Source organism: Sorex araneus, chromosome 2, assembly GCF_027595985.1.
Source record: "Sorex araneus isolate mSorAra2 chromosome 2, mSorAra2.pri, whole genome shotgun sequence".
Taxonomy (NCBI): Eukaryota; Metazoa; Chordata; class Mammalia; order Eulipotyphla; family Soricidae; genus Sorex; species Sorex araneus.
The window spans coordinates 226,540,706-226,562,118 of NC_073303.1; the positions used below are offsets into that span (position 1 = coordinate 226,540,706).

General features: G+C 42.8%; 1 protein-coding gene across 2 annotated transcripts; it reads left to right on the forward strand.

Moving 5' to 3' along the window:
* Positions 1-1,165: 1,165 nt before the first annotated feature.
* On the forward strand, positions 1,166-15,031 carry LOC101559273 (putative methyltransferase-like protein 7A). Of its 2 annotated transcripts, XR_008628451.1 has the most exons (3): positions 1,166-1,736; positions 10,986-11,327; positions 14,301-15,031. XR_008628451.1 is itself a non-coding variant. In XM_004601469.2 (2 exons), the coding sequence occupies exons 1-2, from the start codon at positions 1,236-1,238 to the stop codon at positions 11,220-11,222; spliced, it is 738 nt and encodes a 245-aa protein (XP_004601526.2). In that variant the 5' UTR covers positions 1,166-1,235; the 3' UTR covers positions 11,223-11,338. The 2 variants fall into 2 exon arrangements, 1 of the variants encoding a protein (XP_004601526.2); XM_004601469.2 differs by lacking the exon at positions 14,301-15,031 and having other exon boundaries at positions 10,986-11,338.
* The last annotated feature ends 6,382 nt before the right edge of the window (positions 15,032-21,413 follow it).

Below are 21,413 nucleotides of genomic sequence, written 5' to 3' on the forward strand. Positions count from 1 at the left end.
ATTTTACATATACATGTATATATGTTGATATATGTTCAGTGATGGATTATTTATCATATTAGAAATAAATATGGTTTATTTATAATCATATATAAATGTAATACCAGAAATAAAATCCCAGTCTATTTATAAGCAAAACAACAGTTAATGAATCAAGATGTTGTAGTTTGCCTTGCACGTGGCCTACCCGGGTTCGATTCCCAGCATCCCATATGGTCCCCTGAGCACCGCCAGGGATAATTCCTGAGTGCAGAGCCAGGAGTAACCTCTGTGCATCACTGGGTGTGACCCAAAGAGAAAAAAAATAAAATAAAAGATGAGTGGTCCAAAACGCTGACTTAAAAAGAATCCTGTTGAATATTTAAAAGTGGGAATACAGGAGCTGGAGTGATAGCACAGCGGATAGAGCGTTTGCCTTGCACGTGGACTACCCGGGTTCGATTCCCTCCATCCCATATGGGGTCCCCTGAGCACCGCCAGGGAAAATTCCTGAGTGCAGAGCCAGGAGTGACCCTTGTGCATCGCCAGGTGTGACCCAAAAAGCAAAAACAAATAAAAAAATTAAAAAATAAAAGTGGGAATACGAAGTAGGCTCATACTTTCACTTCATTCTTTGAAAAACAGGCTCCAGAGTTATTCCGTAGTGGAACCCGGGCTTTTCTCTCTGGGTGGAGTTTAACTCGGCTCCGCCCACAAGTTTCCTGGTTGAGGATACGGGAGGATCCCAGGACTGGACCCTGTGTGTGAGCGCCTAACACTCCTGGGAAATAGCTAGCAGTGGTCCCCAGGAGGGCTTGGACCAAGGAAGGGATTCTAATCAACCTTCCTTCTAAGGAAGAGGTGGGCACCTTTGGGGCTGGAGCGATAGCACAGCGGGTAGGGCGTTTGCCTTGCATGGGGCCGACCCGGGTTCGAATCCCAGCATCCCATATGGTCCCCTGAGCACCACCAGGAGTAATTCCTGAGTGTAGAACCATGAGTAACCCCTGTACAACGCCAGGTATGACCCAGAAAGAAGAAAAAAAAAAAGGTGGGCACCTTCTTTGATTTCCTTAGCAGAACTAAGCTATGACTCAGCTTATGCTAATTGTGTATTAACCTCAGGGAAACTGGCTCCTTGCCAGACTTTAGCTGCTGCATAGTTTGGGCACAGCCAGATCTTTTTCGCTCCTGCAGTTAAAAGGATTCAAGTCTGTAACTGCTGGTCTTTTTTGTTTTGTTTCTCTTTCTGGGCGATGATGGCGTTTATCATCTTTATCCTCCGGTTGGCCATCTGCATCCTGACATTTCCCATGTACCTGCTGAATTTTCTGGGCTTGTGGAACTGGCTATGGAAAAAGTGGTTCCCCTACTTTAGGATGAGGTTCACTGTGGTGTATAATGAGAAGATGATGAGCAAGAAACGGGAGCTCTTCAGCAACCTGCAGGAATTTGTGGGTCCCTCAGGGAAGCTCTTTCTGCTGGAGGTGGGCTGCGGCTCTGGGGCCAACTTCAGGTTCTATCCCCCCGGCTGCCGGGTGACTTGTGTGGACCCCAATCCCAACTTTGAGAAGCTCTTGATCGAGAGTATTGCCAAGACTCAACACCTGCAGTTTGAGCGCTTCGTGGTGGCTGCCGGGGAGAACATGCACCAGGTGGCCGACAGCTCCGTGGACGTGGTGGTCTGTACCCTGGTCCTGTGCTCTGTGGAGAACCAGGAGCGGGTCCTGCAGGAAGTGTGCAGAGTGCTGAGACCGGTGAGTGGGGGGATGTGAGGACTTTAGAGTGTAGTCTATAGCCTCGCGCTCCTGTCAATTTCAGAAGGCTCAAACGGGCTGATACCAAAGGAAAACTACTAGAGAAGACGATTGAGTTTTTTGTTTTTTTGTTTTTTCTTTTTGGGTCACACCCAGCGTTGCACAGGGGCTACTCCTGGCTCATGCACTCAGGAATTAACTCCTGGCGGTGCTCAGGGGACCATATGGGATGCTGGGAATTGAACCTGGATTGGTTGCATGCAAGGCAAACGCCCTACCCGCTGTGCTATCACTCCAGCCCCATGAGGTTTTTTTTTTAATTTTATTTATTTACTTTTTTTTTTTTTTTGCTTTTGGGGTCACACGTGGCCATGCACAGGGGTTACTCCTGGCTCTGCACTCAGGAATTACTCCTGGTGGTGCTCAGGGAACCACATGAGTTTTTAAAATAGACTGAAATAGAAGCTATCAAAGGAACGATTGGGGTGGGAGTGACAGTACAGCTGGTAGGGAGCTTGCCTTACAAGGGGCCAACCCGGGTTTGATCCCTTGACCCAGGTATGATTATCCACCACCCCCCACCACCTCGAGTGATCCCTTATAACCTCTGAGCATGCCACCTCTCACCGCAAAATAGCAATTGATTAAAAAATAAATGCAGGGGCTGGAGCGATAGCACAGCAGGTAGGGCGTTTGCCTTGCACGCGGCCAACCCGGGTTCGAATCCCAGCATCCCATATGGTCCCCTGAGCACCGCCAGGGGTGATTCCTGAGTGCATGAGCCAGGAGTGACCCCTGTGCATCGCCGGGTGTGACCCAAAAAAAGCAAAAAAAAATAATAAATGCATACGATTATTTAAAAAAACTGCAAAGAAAGAAGAGTGCTGTAAACAAAATTAAAGAATAAAGAAAATAGTTCAGAGGCTGGGCTACATGCTTTGCATGTTGGAGGCAGCAGGTTCCTTCTATTGCGCTGCATGGTCCCCCCAACCAAGCCAAGGTGGAAACAGCCCCTGTTGTGTGCGACTCTCAAAACAAAAATGACACAAAAACTGAAAAAAAAATTAGAAAATTCTTTCCTAGGGATTCTAGACAAATGATTCTGTCATATTAAAATATATCACAATCAGTAAAATCAATAGGATTTTTAAAAAAATCATTAAGAAAAATGAGGAGGGAAAGACAGCAAGAATAGAAAAAAAATAGCCAATATGATTAGAATCTTCAATCTTTGTTATCAAGTCAAGCAAGAGATCTTACTTACTTGTCTACATTCCTATTCAGTAAGAATCCATCTTATAACTTTATTGAGCAAATGTGCAAATATTCATTTATACACAGAAGTCTTAATTACAGTACTTGTAATAGAATAAAAACATACAGAATTACCTAAACATAAGTGGGAAAAAGCTGTTCAAGTCACTAAAGGAATTCTGTGTCATTGACAATAAAAGTTAAGTTGATACTTAAAAAATCTCCAAAAGAGGGGTTGGAGCAATAGCACAGCAGGTAGGGCATTTGCTTTGCACGCGGCCGACCTGGGTTCGATTCCCAGAATCCCATATGGTCCCCTGAGCATCGCCAGGAGTAATTCCTGAGTGCATAAGCAAGGAGTAACCCCTGTGCATCACCGGGTGTGACCCAAAAAGAAAAAAAAATCTCCAAAAGATAATGTTGAATCAAGAAAAGCAATCAAAATGTTGAATATTAGGGAGGGAAATATCTATATATGTTGATTAGTGGAAATGATATATCAGCAATTGTTTGACATTAATTTTAAAGTTTTATTTTAAGCATAAAGTATGAACACCTTACCTTTTGAATTTACTGGGAGAAAAGAATGTTCTATAGTCCCCAAATCTATTTTCTAATAGAAGCAGTTCTCTAAGGAAGAGAAGAACTTCGAGCAAGGGTTCAGATGCGATGGAATAATTCTGTGTTTGGTTTCAGACAATATCCAAGTAGTAAACTAAAAGGCCTATTTCTTTTTTCTTTTTTTTTTTTTTTGCTTTTTGGGTCACTCCTGGCGATGCACAGGGGTTACTCCTGGCTTTGCACTCAGGAATTACCTGCACTCAGGACCATATGGGATGCTGGGATTTGAACCCGGGTCGGCCGCGTGCAAGGCAAACGCCCTACCCGCTGTGCTATCTCCCCAGTCCCTAAAAGGCCTATTTCTAATGCCCAAATATTGAACGAGTTCTAAGATACAAAGAGTGTGCACTAATTGGGCACAATGCCTCCAGTCTCACAACACCTACACAGAAGACAAGTAGCTACTTCTCTGTTTTCATAGTACTGAAAATACTCTTTTTTGTAATGTTTTATTTTGTTGTGTTTTTATTATCACTGTCACTGTTGTCACTGTATCACTGTCATCCCATTGCTCATCGATTTGCTTGAGCGGGCACCAGTAGCATCTCCATTGTGAGACTTGTTGTTACTGTTTTTGGCATATCGAATATGCCACGGGGAGATTGCGAGGCTCTGCCATGCGGGCGGGATACTCTGGGTAGCTTGCCGGGCTCTCCAAGAGGGGTGGAGGAATCGATCCCGGGTCTGCTGCATGCAAGGCGAATGCCCTACCTGCTGTGCTATTGTTCACCTAATTTATTACATTCAATATTCTAACACCAATTCCACAACCATTACAGCTTCCCACCACCATTGAAAATACTCTTAAGGTAACCAGATTCTTCTTTAGCTCCTGTGCAGCATCCACTGTCTGTTGAATATACCCAGGATCTTTATTACATTCTCATGTAACCCTCACAGCAATCCTTTAAAGCAGTTATCTTTATGGTGGGTTGAGAAAATAGATTCAGAGAGGTTAAGAAATTTACTCACAGTTGCAGAGCTATTAGATCTGACTTCATTTACTTCAAGTTATCTTCTTTTGGAAGGGGGCCATTCCCTAATTGTGCTCAAGGCTTACTCCAGGGAGAGTACTTAGGAATCGGGATGGAAACTGGGTAAGCCGTGTGCAAGGAAGAGCCTAACCTGATGTACTATTGTTCCAACCCCTACTCCAAGGATTATTTTCTCTATATCACAGTGCTTGTTTGGGGACTTTTGAATTCTCCTTGACATTTCAACTACATTTTCTGACTTTTCTTCTTGTGCCCATTGCCGAAGCAGCGCAGAGTGAAATTCTCTTTTTGGCTTTTGTTTCACTTATATATCCCTTGGGCAAGTTCATGCATCCTTCAAATTTATTACCCCAAACACAGAGATGGTCTCTAGACCTAAATATCTAGCCCAGCTTTTGCTTCTAATCCCAAACTTCCAGTTATTAATAGTTGCCTGAGTGGATGAATACGACCTCTGGCTTATCCTGTCATCCAGATGATAGCATCGACCTCCCCAAAGGTGTCCTGTTTGCTCCTCTTTCCTAGTCTAAAATTCTTTTCTTTTTCAGTAAGGAAGTCCCCAGCATTTGATTCCCAAACACAGATCTTCCACTTGTTGCAGCACAGTGGAAATATGGTTCCACTTTGAAGGAACCATGGTTCCTCCTTGAAGGAACCATGGTTCCTCCTTGAAGGAACCATACTCAGAGGGGATGAAGGTAGAATAGTTTTTAATTACATAGGCTGGCTCAGCTGGTTTGCACCAGAAAGGTAGAACCCCGTTCAAAGTTTTTTGTCATTCTTTTATATGATTCTGCACTTGTAGCTGGAGAGGGAATGTGCAGGGTCAGGGATTACACATGACAGAATGAGTGATTTGTTACTCGAACATGTCAGGGTGAGACACATAGATTTGGTGTACACAGGACTTGGAATTTGTCCGGTTTCCTGATTGTAGTAATGATTAAAAGGAGGACAAAAAGTAGATTTCCCTTTGTTTTGTTGCCAACCTGGCTATCTGCAGTTTCTGGTAATGTGCTTTCTCCCCAGGCCTCCCTGCTGATAGCCTTTCACTTCTACAGAGGAACTTTCCATTTTGAGTTGCCTAATTTCCATCTTTCATCATACACTTACCCATAGCATTTGGGAAAACTCTATCTCCAGTGTAGCTAGAAGAGGACTGTGATTCCTAAAATTTCTGGAGGTGACTATTGGATCTTTTCCTTCTCCTTCCCTCAGAGATAGACAAGTAGACAACTTGAAGACCCCTAATACCAAGTAGCCTCTAGAATAGCTATACTTAACCTGTAATTATAGGGTGGGGTAGTGCTTGATGAAAGTAGTAGTTACCAGCTCCTGGGTGACAGTAATTTACCTGCAGCATCTACTGATTAAATGAAATACCTAATGCCACAATGTTACCATGAAGATGACCCCATATTTTAGTTAATCATATCCTCTACATCCTTTGAGAAAGATACAAAAGTACTGAAGACATAGATATATAACCTTAAAGCAATGCTATTGTACTATCCTGCTGGAGAACTAGGGTCCTTCCACAGGTTTGAGGACATCTTCAGATGAATTAAAAAGCTTCTTAAAATGCCATTAAAGCTAACATACTGGGAAAAATATGTGTAATTTGCATGGTCTTATCCAAAAAAAAAATCTCTTCGAAACAATACAAATACCCCTGTGGAAAACTGATAAAAGACCAAACAAACAAACCAGAAGAGAAGATGATTGATAATATTAAAGATATTTATATTTTTTACTACAAAATACCTTTTAAAAAGTGGTGGGGGGTATCACACCTGGTGGTTGAGCCCAGACCCCTGTATCCTTATAAAAGTCAGGCATGTGCTCTGTGACTTGAACCACACCCCAGCCCGGAAAAGGAAATACAATTTTACCCATCAAAATAACAAACATAGGATATGAGAAGTATTGATGTTTGTCTACTGAAAATGTTTCCTCATATTCATTGTTAATCACTGTATCACTGTATCACTGTCATCCTGTTGTTCATCAACTTACTCGAGTGGGTGACAGTAATGTCTTCATTCATCCCAGCCCTGAGATTTTAGCAGCCTCTCCTTAACTTGTCTTTCCCAACTTCTTTCAGAGTCAGGAGAATGAACCCTGTTATTGTTACTGTTTTTGGCATATCGAATACACCACGGGGAGCTTGCCAGGCTCTCTGAGAGGCATATATATTTATTTCCCTCTATGATGATGTGCTGTGAGTCTCAGCCCAAGCATGTGGAAAGCGGCCTGGAGCTTGGCGGCGGTTTGGTAGTGGAGATCGGCTGCCGGAGCTGGATCCCTTGGGGAGGGAAGGGCTCTCACCCACCTGCCTCTGGGGTGCCCTGAGTGAAAACAGCCTGGTGCGGAGTTCAGTGGCATGGTTTTGGGGGCCTCATTTTATGTTCCCTTTGGGAGGAGCAGCCGTGAGTTCTGGAGGGTGGCGGATGAGATTATCCGGTGCAGATGGTGGCTTATGGGTGTGAGATGAGGAGATTATCTGGTGCAGATGGTGGTTTATGGGTGTGAGACTGGGGGAAGCAGACAGAGGATCTCTGCTCCCGGGTCCCGTTGAACCCAGAGTCCAAGATCACAAAGTTCCGCATTACCTGGGCTCCGTGAGATTTTGCTCATGTGTGAGGCTCAGCCCGAGCATGTGGAAAGTGGAGCGTGGTGGCAGTTGGGTAGTGGAGGTCGGCTGCCGGGGCTGGGTCCCTTGGGATGCAGAGGCTCTCACCTTCGACCCCCCCCCCTGCCAGGCACCCCGAGTGAAAACAGCCTGGTGTGGAGTCTGGTGGCATGGTTGTGGGGGCCTCATTTGTTCATTGTTATACGAATATAAATTTGTTACAATTTCTTTTGTTGTTTTGTTTTCTGGGAGATACACACAGATGTGCTCAGGGCTTACTCCTGGCTCTATCCTCATGAATCACTCCTGGCCACTTTGAGGGACCACATATGGTGCTGGAGATTGAACCTGACCTGAGTGGGCCACATGCAAGGCGAGCACCTTACTTCTCCGCTATATCTCTGGCCCTGTTTAAACTTTTTAAAAGGGCATTTGGCAATTTATACCAACATCTTTTAAAAGACACAGACTTTTGACTCATAAATTTCAGTTTTTAATCAAATTATTAATTTTGGATTAATTTTAAATGACCACAAAGATTTATAGGTATGTGTTCACTAAAATAGTATTTATAAATAGTATTTATAGTAGTGAAAACACAAAGTGAGAATAGTTAAATAAGATATAGCACCAACATCAGGGAGACCTAGGGAGAAAGCAGATTGCTAGGAACTGCAGATAAACAGATCTGCAACAAAACAAAGGGAAATATTTCAGTGGTGTGAAATACTGTGTAAAGATTTTTGAAATGTGTTTTTGTTTTGAAGTCACATTGCTGTACAGCATCATACAAGTTTCAGGTCTTCAGCATCAAACCTCAGCATCACCATATACCATATCATACTGACTACCAAGAGTCTAGTTTCTATCTACTGTCATCCAATTAACACTCTCTATATCTCCCCCCTTTCTCCCCAGCCCACCTCCCACTCTAGTAACCATCACTCTATTATAAAAAATCCAAGGATTTGTTTTGTTTGCATTGAGTCTTTATCTTCCACAGCGTGAAATCATATTCAACTTCATCATTTTTAGCTGTCTGACTTATTTCTCTTAAAATAATTTCCTCATTACCTCCACATTTTTGAAAGTGGCAAATTTCATCCTTTGTTTATAGCTGTCATATTTAATTGTGTATATGTACTGCATCTTCTTTGTTCATCCATGTATGGCATGTAAATTGTTTACACATCTTGACTATTGTATGTAATGCTGCAATGAATATGGGGGTGCATATATATGTATACATATACATTTAACAAGTACCTTTGTATTTTTCATATGAATACTGAGAAGTAAAATTGCTGATACATGTGGTAATTCTAGATTTAATATTTTTGGTGGGGTGTGGTCTACACCTGGCTATGCTCAGGACTTACTCCTGGCTCTACTCTATATAATCACTCCTGGTAGTAATCAGGGGCCCCAGGGGATTAAATCCAGGTCACTCACGTACAAGGTAAGCACCTAACTTCTATATTATCTAAATTTGACATTTTTGAGGAATGTCCATACTCTCTTCTATAGTGGTTCTACCAACTTATATCCCTACCAATAATACATGAAGATTCTCCTTTTTCTACAATCTCAGTACTTCTTTCTCTCATTGTGATTTTGATTTGCCTTTCTCTAGTGATGTATTAAACTTCTCTATATCTTATTTTATGAACTGCTTAGATCCTGAAAAATCCTTAAAATTACACCCATTAATTTTTTTTAATTACTAGAGTCAAGGTAAGTGTTTACAATAGTGTTGACAGTCAGTCTTGGAAAACACAGCTCACCTCACTGCCACCCTAGTGCCCACAACACCATACCTATCCATGCCCCAGTGTCATCTCCCCTAAACCTATCCTCTCTAATCTGGTATTCTTAGTTTGTACTCCAGTATCTAGAGATTGCTAACAGCTGATGTTATCTATTTTCTATCTTGTTCCCCTGAACATCACAGATGAAGGAGATCATCTGGTGCTTGTTCCTCTCTCTCTGCCTACTTATTATTTAGGTTGCTGTGAATGTGTGTTGAGGGGAAAGTTGTTTACATATTCTGAGATGTTGACACCTCCATGATATGACATGAAAACAATGTTTTAGAGTAATATTAAAATATATCAGTGAACATAACGTGTATTATCTAGTGTAAGAAAAAGAAATTCAGTCATATAAAGTATGTACCCAATTGTTTTTTTGCTTTTTGGGTCACACCCAGCAATGCACAGGGGTTATTCCTAGCTCTGCACTCAGGAATTACTCTTGGCGGTGCTCCGGGGAACATATGGGATGCTGGGAATCGAACCTGGGTGGGCTGCATGCAAGGCAAACGCCCTACCCACTATGCTATTGTTCCAACCCCATTTTTTTAAGAACTAATTACTTTTGCTATTGAGGTCGCACTCCAAAGTGCTGAGGGGCCACTCCTGGCTGTACTCAGGCATCACTCCTGGCAGGACTCCTAGGACTATGGCAGTGCTGGGGATTGTCCTGTGGTAGGACCCATTCAAGTCAACCACCTTAACCCTGTACTACCTTCCAGTCTCAGGCAAAAAATCCTAACCAGTAATTATCATGAGCCAATGTGATGGTGGTGAATTGTTTTTACTCTTTAAACTTTCCTGTGTTTTCTAAATTTTCTAAAACAAACATATTCCTGAGGCAATATTGCCAGACTCCGGAGTAAGACCATCTGGTTTCAAATCTTGGTTCCCAAGATTGCGACCTTGGGAACCTTACTTATTTCCTATGTGACTCAGTTTCCTCATTTATAAAAATAGAATTATAATGATAAAGTGTAGTGTGAGGATGAAGTGAGTTGGGATCGGCATTAAGGGTTGCCCCAGGAGCTGAGGAGATGGCTTCAGAGCCGAGCATCAGCTTTGGGTGTGGGACAGCCTGTTCTTCCCCCGGGCATCCTCCCTGGGTTCTCTGAACACTGCCAGAAGCAAACTCCTCAGACTGACCCAATTAATAGCCCAAAGCCAAACAAGACAAAAAACATTTGTATATGTTTCAAGGTCATAAAGGAATTAAATTTTTTAATAATACTGGAGCGATAGCACAGTGGGTAGGGCGTTTGCCTTGCATGTGGCTGACTGGGTTTGATTCCTCCATCCCTCTCAGAGATCCCAGCAAGCTACTGAGAGTATCCTGCCCTCACAGCAGAGCCTGGCAAGCTACCTGTGGCATATCCAATATGTCAAAAACAGTAACAAGTCTCACAATGGAGATGTTGCTGGTGCCCACTTGAACAAATCGATGAACAACGGGATGATAGTGACAGTGACAGTCTGGAGAGATAGTACAGCAGGCAGGGTGCTTGCCTTGCCTGAGGCTTACCGTCACCAACTGGGTCCCTGGCACCACATATGGTCCCCCAGACCCTGCCAGGTCTGATCCCTGAGAGCAGTGCCAGGAGAAAGCCCTGAAGATCACCAGGTGTGGCCCCAAACCACCCTCCCAGCCCCCACCAAAAGAATAACATCTTGAATTCAGGAACTGCTTTACATTCTAGCTATTAGCTATATTACTTTTATAACGAGAGGTGTAAGTTCATTGTTTTAGATTTGCAGCACTATAGAAACATTGGCAGATGACTCAAGTAACCACCAGAAGGTGTCTTAGTAAGTTTCATTTATCCCTGTCTTCTCATGAAGTGGTCTCTGGAGCCACTGAAATCTGAATTTTTAATTTTTTTTCTAGATCTATTTTCCGCTCAATTAAAATCCTTGACATGTCTTCTTTCTTTCTCAGGGAGGGGCTTTTTATTTTATGGAGCATGTAGCAGCTGGACGTTCAACCTGGAATCACTTCTGGCAGCAGGTCCTGGATCCAACCTGGAACCTTCTCTTTGATGGATGCAACCTGACCAGAGAGAGCTGGAAGACCCTGGAGAGAGCGGGTTTCTCCAAGCTGAAGCTGCAGCACTTACAGGCCCCCCTGTCCTGGGAGTTGGTGCGCCCTCACATTTTCGGATATGCTGTGAAATAGCATGGCAGGGGCGCAGGGCTGAGTGGCTCAATCACTAAGGCTTCAGCTTAACACAGAAGGCTACTTGGCAGAAAGGAAACCCCGGTTTGGTTATTTGTTATTAAGGTAAAGTTGAATTATATTCCTAAAATTTATATTGTAATCTTTCTAGCCAATTTCTATTGCCTCCCAAAGATTCAAAAACAAAACAATAAAACACCTTTAAACTCCTCCAAAAAAGCAAGATGAGCTTCCATCATTCTGTCACTATTTTCAAGCCCTGCTTTATTGAGTAATTTCCCAGTTTTCCAGGTACTTAAAATAGTTTTTTTTGTTTGATTTTTGTTTTTCATGTTTTTGCTTTTTGGGTCACACCCAGCGATGCACAGGGTTTACTCCTGGCTCTGCACTCAGGAATTACTCCTGGCGGTGCTCAGGGGACCATATGGGATGCTGGGAATCAAACCTGGGTCGGCCACATGCAAGGCAAACACCCTACTCACTGTACTATCGCTCCAGCCCCGGGTACTTAAAATATTTTTAAGTACAAGTATTTTCCAATACTTAAATGTTATTCAAAAGATTTTTATTTCACCCCCTCTTTGAAAACTTGATGCTACTATGAAGTCAACTCAAAAGAAGACTTTGAAGAGAGAAACATGGGGACCAGGGAGACAGCACAAAGGTCTGAGGTGCACGTTGTGCAGGCAGGAGCCCTGCGTTCCATCTGGAACCCCTTTGTTGACCCTCCTCCATAAAAGAGAATTGATAATTTCTTAATAACTCACAAGCTGAATGAAAGCAATATTAACCGTTGAACTTCCACCCCACTGTAGGACTCGGATCACAGACAACAGACCTGTGAGGTATAAACAGTACTGCCAGGATTATATCTGGCACCATGCAGAGCACTCTTGCAAGCCAGGCGCTTTAGCCACCCAACTAACTCCTAATAGAAAATCTCCTAGCACCCTGATTTTCATTTCTATGGTAGGTGATAGCAGACATATAGTGAACCGATACCACATTTATCAAGTACCAAAAATTGACATTTTTTGAAAAATGTATAGGTCATATTTGGCAATGCTCAGGGGTTACTCCTGATTCTGTACTCAGGAATTACTGCTGGCAGTGCTCAGGGGGCCATATGGGATGCCGGGGTTCGAACCTGGGTTGGTCTCATCCAGACAAGCACCTTACTTATAGTCCTATCTCTCTGGTCCTCTCTGAACCCACAGAGAATTCAGCACTAAAGAACTGCAAACTATGACTTCACATTTTCACCAATGTTTATATTGTCATTCCTTAAAAATTACCGTTTGAAATCCACATACATTGATTCAGCTATTTTTTCAGGTCAGTTGTTTTGGTTTTATGTTTGTTTGTTTTTGGTGGAGGTGGTGGCAGCGTGGTCGGGGCACCCAGCAGTACTTGGGGCCTACTCCCGGTTCAGGGCTTAGGGGAATTTGCTGAGCTGGGGGTCCAAGCTGGGGCTTCGGCACAGAAAAAAAGCATCTGCTCTGTCCCTCAGAGCTGTCTCCCAGGCCTGAGCCAGTTGTTTCTTTCCTACTTATAAATGTGAGCTCCATATGGTAGCTTACAATGTGACCTATGGCTAGAAAATAAAAGGGGACTCAGGAAAGGGCATGTGAAATCTACCATTTATCTACTCTAATACAATTGCAGTAATTAGTCATGTGGATCTGGGATTTAGAGAAGGTCAAAAGAAATGAATTACTCATTTGCATTGCTTGCTTGACTTAAAAATAAATTATATACTTCTAGAGGAGTTGGAGATTCTGACCTTCCCATATGGGAGAGGATGAAAATAGACCAAAGAAAGAAGGTGGAAGCAGCATGCAGAGTTTGTCTGTGGGCTGTGAGTCTTTCTCTTCAACGCAGAGAAAGTGCTTTGAAGCCAGCTAAGAGCAATCAAAGGCCGATGGGAAGAGAAGTCTGTGGAGGGACAGGAACAGAGACTGACTCATGGTCATGGTCTTTGGGAAGGCCTGGCTACTGAATCTAGGTCTTCCAGGCCTCAAGAGGAAACTGAAGGAGTTTCCTAGATGGCTCTTTGTTTGCTTTTTGGTTTAAGTGAGGGGAAAACAGAGGAGAGCAGCGTTGCAGATTTGAAAAGAGTGGAAAGTATCAGTGACATACTCTGAGGAATCCACTGATAATTTGTTCCATGTTCAGAAGGCAAGGGATTACGAATCAGGAACAGAGAGAAGGAAAAGATGGGAGACTCTTGGAATACAGGCGCCAGAACCACAAAACCTTCCAAATAGGAGGGAGACCAAACGGGGTGTCAGGAATCAAACCCTAGTCAGCCATATGCAAGGCACATGCACTCCGGCCCACAGGAAAAGCTGATCTTAAGATTCCTTTTCAACTCTCCAAGAGATGGTTAGTAGAAACCATGAGAGAGCAGGTGGCCTGGCCAAAGAGGCAGCTAGGTGGGAGATTCTCAGAAGCGGGCGTTGGTGAAAAGGGAGGAGACTGTGAAGACAGACAGGCGGCCTGGCCAATGGGGCAGCTAGGTGGGAGAGCCTAAGAAGCGGCAGTTGGTGAAGAGCAGTTGCTGATTCTGATAGAGGCGCAGACACTCCATCCCTGAGAAACTACTTGGCTCCAGAAGAAGTGACTTCAGTCGCTGTTCACCGCAGGTTAGTGGAGACTTGGTCTTTGATAGGAAGCTCAGCAGCTTCCTAAAGCTGTTGTTGAAGAAAACAGCTGCAGGTCTGGATACCAATAATTTCATTTTCATTTGCGTTTGGGGGGAACCACTCCCGGTGGTGCCCAGGGCTTACTCCTGGCTCTGTGCTCAGGGATGGCTCCTGTCGGGCTCGGGAGACCTTCCCGGGTTCCAGGGATCCAACCCGGGTGAGCCGAGTGCAAGGCAAGAGCCTTACCCACAGTACCCTCTCAGCCCCGAACAACTTCATTTTCTATGAGGGTGGAGGACCCAGGGCTGGACCCTCCTACCCTGAAGATGTGAATCTGGAACTGATGGTGAACCTTGATCACCTTTCAGCCGAGCTTACAGTTTGTGGTACCTGCTCTCACATTCTGACACTGCCTCCCTCTTTTTCCTTTCAGGGTCCTTCAATCTACGGAGATGACTCTAGCTGCAGTGGTTGCTCTGATTCCGTTGTTTTATATTGCAACTGGCGATACATCACGCTACTACTTTGGGCGACATCTATGGTTCGGCTACTTTGCTGTGTATGGGATTGTGGTGTATGTGACCAAAATGCCCTGGATCAGAATTCTTGAAGATTTCCAGTGCCATGGAAACGTGACTTACTTCTGTGTTACTGAGTGTTTTGAAAAATTTTTTACTATTCCTGTCACAGGAATTTGGTGCCACTTTTACTTTGTATGCATGGGCCTCTTCTTCCTTTTAGAATTCTTCCTAGCCAATATCCAATCTGACAAGATGGATGACATTTTGGCAAGACCTAAGGGAAATGAAGAGAACCAGGGGCTCAAGATGGCATTTCAGGAGCTGTCACCCTCTCCGACAAAATCTCTGAGCTTCCGTCATAAGAAGACTACCTTGATTTTATACTTTTTCTACTTAATCATGGTGATGACCACACAGTGTATGTTTTTATTCTTTCTCTTGTACAAACATCTGCCCCTGGTAAGCCAGTCTCCCATTCGCTGCAGCGCTCATTATTGCCGGGGACCCTATACCTGCCTGATCAAGGGGACTGTGGAGAAGCAACACTCCATTTACACACTCATCATCTTTTCCTTCATAACTGTACTGTTTTGCTTGAGTTTCTCTCTTCACAGCATTTATTATTACATCTCAAAGAATATTTGAAGTGAGAATGTTAGGGTTGACTGACTTGGAGACGTTCGCACTGAGGGTCTTTCCTCCCTCACCAGGAAGGATATGTTCTTTGGAATGTTGTGTCTGGGGTAGACTCTGTCATTCCAACATTTTCTGCTTTATTTTGTTGGCAATAAACATTTACACGTCTTGTTTATTCACTATATTCAGGATAAGAAGGTCTAAATGTGGGATGGGGTGGTGGTGAGCTCTTAATAATATTTTTTCCATGTGTGCCATTTAATTTGCTTCTCACCAGATGCCTGCATTACATTTGTTATACCCATTCCCTGACATCTCTAAATCATCAAAAGTTTCTACAGTCTTGGAATTGACAACCTTTCAAGCTTTAGAAGAATTTGAAGGGCTTGTGCCTAGGCCTCCAAATATTGGTTATAAATAAAGAGGAAATGATTACGTTCCGCAGTAAAATTCTCAGCTAGACTTTTCCTGAGATCCTTGACATGAACCCAGTCTTGCCACCTCGTTTAAGTGTGCAATGAAGGTGGGATCAATGTAGATATGTTGCACTGGGAAGAGAATGAGTGTGGTCAGAGTGGGAGTGAAATTTCATGGAAGCAAATCATGGGTTTTCTCTGTATCCAGAAGCATGCCTGCTCCTAGACCTTATCTCTCTATTGAGACATGTTCCTGGTTCACACTGACATATACATGCTGATGATTTTGAATTTGGGAAGTCACACCCAACAGTGTTCCAGGGCTTACTCCTGGCACTGTGCTCAGGGATCAGCCCTGCAGTACTTGGGGAACCATATCTGGTGCCAGAATTTGAAGCAGGGTTGGCCTGCTCTACTATCTTTCTGGTCAGTGCCCACTTTAAACTTCCTTAACCTTTTATAACTTTGTACATATTTATAGGAATTACACTGGATAATATAAGAGGACACTTTCTTTTCAATGAATATGAAACATTTGCCAAGAAAAAAATATCATCCTGGGGCTGGAGCAATAGCACAGCGGGTAGGGAGTTTGCCTTGCACGCGGCTGACCCGGGTTTGATTCCCAGCATCCCATATGGTCCCCTGAACACCACCAGGAGTGATTCCTGAGTGCAGAGCCGAGAATAACCCCTGTGCATCACTGGGTGTGACCCCCCCAAAAAAATATATATATATATATATATCATCCTGTGCTATATATAATGAGTTTCAACATCTTCAAGAGCTTGAAATTTGACATAGTATGTTCTGTGACAAAAAAAATGAGAAGGCAGTATCAGATATCTGTGAAAGTTCCAAATGTTCAAATAAGTTGTAGATAACCCATGTGGTGGGGTCAAAGAAAATAATCAGGACCGGGGAGATAGCTCAATGAGCACAAGCCTATGCCTTGCATACACAGGCCCAAGTTCAATTCTGGGAACCTCTTCACTTCTGAGCACCACTGGGTATCGCTCTAGTGACCTCAACACTGCTTGACAGGCCCCAAACAAAACATGAAACATCACAAGAGAAATTAGAAAATATTTCATGTGGAATAAAAATGAAAACAAGTACTTTGAGTTTCACCTAAAATTTTCCATAAGAAAAGTTTGTAACCTTAAATTTTACATTAGAAGAAAAAAAAAGGGTTATCAATGTGAAATACCTTTGACATGATAGGACCAGGGAGACAGTACAAGACAAATTTGAATTCCCAGCACTGCGTATGGGGTGCCTGAGCACCCCCAGCTCTCAGTTTCTGATCACTAGAGTCTGGAGTTCCTGAGCACCATAGGTGTGGCTCAAACTCCACCGCCCCTCAACACATAAAATTGAACTAAACTTAATATAAGAAGGAAGACACTTAAGGGGTTGGAGTGAATAGCACAGCGGGTAGGGTGTTTGCCTTGCACGTGGCCAACCCGGGTTCGATTCCCAGCATCCCATATGGTCCCCTGAGCACCGCCAGGGGTAATTCCTGAGTGCGGAGCCAGGAGTAACTCCTGTGCATCACTGGGTGTGACCCAAAGAGAAAAAAAAAAAAGGAAGACACTTAAGAAAATAATGAAGTAGAAAACAAATGTTAGAAATCAATGAAACCAAAAACTTGTTCTGTTAAAAGATGATAAAACAAAAACTTTAGCTGAACTGGGGAACATAGTTTATTAGCATAAACTATATCAGTGTTGAAGTGGGGGACAATTCTATGGGGTTAGCATATACTAAAAGGATACTATTATAATATGAACAACCCTATGACAGTATATTCAACCACTGAGCCTTAATAAGTAGCAAAAGTTTGAAAGACATTATTTTTTTTCTCTGCATGTTTTCATGCTTTCATGTTTTTTTTAATTGAATCACTGTGAGATACAGTTACAAAGCTTTCATGATTGAGTTTCAGTCATACAGTGATCAAACATCCATCCCACAACCCATGACCCCAGTATCCTTCCCACTACCCCCATCTCACCCCCTGCCTCTAAGGTACTTTCCTTTTTGCTCTCTCTCTACTTTGGGGCATTATGGCCATTGAGGCCATCATATTTGGTCCTTTCTGAAAATTTTTTAAAGTTAAAAAATAGAAGAAGAAATAGAAACTACAAAAATTTATATATTTACTGAATAGATCTTGCTCTGGGGTCACACCTGGCAGAATAGCCCAGGGGGCTATTCTCAGCTTGGTGTTTGGGAGTTGCTCCTGGTAGCGTTGCGGGCTTGGGGAATGTACATACAATGTCACAATCAGTCCTGATCCTTTTATAAAGCATGATATCAGCCCACCAAACTATCTCCTCAGCCCAATAAATTAACTTTTCCACAATAAAACAATAGATCTAGCTCTATCAGTTATTTTATCAAATGTTAAATGAAAATCCTACAATTTCTCACCCTCATATCCCCCATGAGAAATTAGAGAGAGGAAGACTTTTTTTTTTTGCTTTTTGGGTCATACTTGGCAATGCACAGGGGTCACTCCTGGCTCTCACTCAGGAATTACCCCCGGCGGTGCTCAGGGGACCATATGGGATGCTGGGAATCGAACCCAGGTTGGCCTCGTGCAAGGCAAATGCCCTACCTGCTCTGCTATCACTCCAGCCCTGAGAGAGGAAGACTTTTAAGCTCATTTAGTGATGCAAGAATTTCCCAGTTACCAAAATCAGACAGTAGATAGATGTTAGAGTACAGTATCTTTCTTTCTTGCATTTCTGATTTAAAAATTTTTATTTTTGTAAGATGTTCACAAATTATTGCATTCAATATTTCAACACCAATCCCACCACCATTGCACTTTTCCAACACCTCTTGAATTTTCCCACCTCCATCCAAGCCTGTCCCAAAGGTAGATTCTAAATAATTTATTTTGTACTGCTTGCTATGAATAATCCACTAAAAATGATCCAAAAAGGTTTCCATAAGAGGAAAGTGTGTGAAAATTGTTGTATCTTGTGCCATCAAGCCCTTGTGTAAGAGATTACTAACATGTTGTTACAGGTTGAGCCTTATGTACTATTTTATATATATACATATAATGTACTATTTTATATATATACATATGTACATATATATGCATACATATATATACATATATTTGATCAAGAGCAATTGTCTTCTACTTTATACCCCATCATTTAATGTGATGTGCTACTCTTGGTATATTAGTTGGGTAGAGTATGAGATATAGCTTTGGGAATTCTAAAATTTTAAATAGAGTGATATAGCTGGAGTTAAAGTTTTAACTGGATGGTGACTTTGGGGTTCAAAGGGATCTCTGCAGTTTGTTGCTCTCTTCTGAGATTTATTTGTGAGTTTCTGAATCTTGGCCGTTAATAAGCTAATATGACACCAGAGACAGCTCATGGACATGACTGCCAGGATCCCAGAAGAACAGGGAGATGGGGGCAGGTTGCCCATTCTGGACTCCATGAGAACCTGGAAATTTCAGTCACAAAACCTGCATACCTGGTTTTTTCAGCAGATTCATTCTCATGCATGTGGGATAGCCAGTATGTTTCATTAACAGATATCACTGATCAGATGTATAATACATATAAGGATAATATGTTTTCTGTGATATATTCCAGCAACACCCAGTAATCAACTTCCCTGCACCATTGTTTTTGTGTTCTTTACTTCCACTCTCCTGCTTTGGTAAGCTTCCTATTGAAGACGAGTTCTCAGTTTTCATTGTCTTTTTTTGTTTGGTTGTTTTCAGTTCTAGGGTCACAAACAGCTGTGCTCAGGGCCACTTCTGGCTATACCATCAAGGATCACTCCTAAGGGGCCTTGGGGATGGTATGAAATACCAAGAATTGAACCATGGTTGGCTGCGTGTAAGACAAATGCCCTGCATGATGTACTATCACTCTGGTCTAGCTACTGTTGTCTTTGGGCATTTGTTAATCCTCTATTCTGTTTCTTCAAATCCCACATATGAGAGAGATCATTCTGTGTCTGTCCCTCTCCTCCTGCCTTCACTCAGCTTGAAACTCCCCAGCTACATGGAAGCAAACTTCATGATTTCATTTTACCTTACTAGTAATATTCTTTTGTGTATCTGTATCACAGTTTCCTTATTCAATCATTTGACCTTGAACACTTGGATAGCTTCCAAATTTGGGGTATTGTAAATAGTACTGCAATGAACATAGGAATGCAGAAGTCTTTTCTAAATTGGGTTTTTAGACCCATGGGATAAATTACCAGAACTGGAATTGCTGGGTTATATGGAAGCTTAATTCTAAGTTTTTTGAGAAGTGTCCATGTTGTTTTCCAAAAAAGAAAAAATTGGAAAACATTCCCACCAGCAGTGAATAAGGGGTCTTTTTTCTTCACATCTTTTCAAGTTTGATTAGGTTTCTTTTTTTTTTGCCTTTTTTTGGAGGGGGGGGTCATGGGATGCTGGGAATTGAACCTGGGTCGGCCTCGTGCAAGGCAAACACTGTACCCTTTGTGCTATCACTCCAGCCCCATGGTTTTGTTTTTTATGATTGCCAGCCTCACTGGTGTGAGATGCTATCTCATTGTTGTTTTGATTTGCATTTCCCTGATGATAAGTAATGCAGAATTTTGGTCATTTGTATGTATTCTTTGAGGAGGTTTTTGTTCATCTCTACCCCACCACCACCATTTTTTGATGGGATTTTTTTTCTTTCTATTTTATAAAGTTTTACTAGTGATATTTCTTGGATATCCAATGAGTGGTGGGCAAGTATTCTCTACTATTATGTGGAGTGTCTTTTTATTTTGTCCTCTGTGTCCTTTGTGGTGCAAAAGCTAGTTTAAACTAGTCCCTTTTTTGGCAGGGGGATTGCCCCATAGCTGGAAGACTGCTTCATGAGCGGAAGGGAGAAGGCAGATGGAATAGAGAAGGGATCACTAAGAAAATGATGGCTGGAGGAACCAGTTGAGATGGGAGATGCATGCTGAAAGCAGATAATGGACCAAACATGATGACACTGAGAGGTGTCTGTGTTGCAAGCCATAATGCCCAAAAGTAGAGAGAGAGTATGGGGAATATTGTCTGCCATGGAGGCAGGGGGAGTGTGGGAAAGGGGGGGTGGTATACCCGAGATATTGGTGGTGGGGAATGTTCACTGGTGGAGGGATGGGTGTTTGATCATTGTGAGATGTTACCCAAAAATGAAAGCTTGTGGCCCTCCTGTCCCCCGCTTCCAGCCGACCAGGGGTCCCCGACATCCTGCAGCTGCCCTGCCCCATCCGGCTCTCTAACTGCGGCCCGCCCACCCAGCAAGAGGGAACAGGAATAGATAACTACAAAGTTCCAACTCTATACTTCTATAACAATATGAAGAAGCAGCGAAAATCCCCTCCACGAAGAGAGGGAGAAGAAAAGATTCCAGAAACATCAACAGGAGCTACTCACATCTACGACCTCTCAGATAAACAATTCAGAGAGGAGATCTGGAGGAGAGTCGACCTACTCCAAGCAACCATGGAACAGACATCCAATAAATTAAGGGAGGAGATGAATGAAGCACTGGAACAGTCTACCAAGAAAATGCAGGAAGAAATGAGAGCAGAAATCTCAAACCTACGAACGGAAGTCACACAAATAAAGGAATCGGTAGATGAATTAAAAATCTCACTAGGTGCCCTCAACAGTAGAATGACTACAGCTGAAGACAGAATCAGCGACCTGGAAGATGAGCTGCAGAAAGCTTATAGACAACAACACATCATGGCCAAAGACCTCAAAATGGCTATAGAGCGAATCAGAGCCCTGGGGGATGACTTCAAGAGGAACAACATAAGAATCATTGGAGTACCAGAATCACAGGGAAGTAACCCCAATGAAAAAAACACAGTCAAAGACATCATTGCTAAGAAATTCCCAGAGCTGGAGAAGGCAGGCATCCAGATACAAGGAGTCCGAAGAGTACCAGCAAAAAGAGACCCGAATAAAAA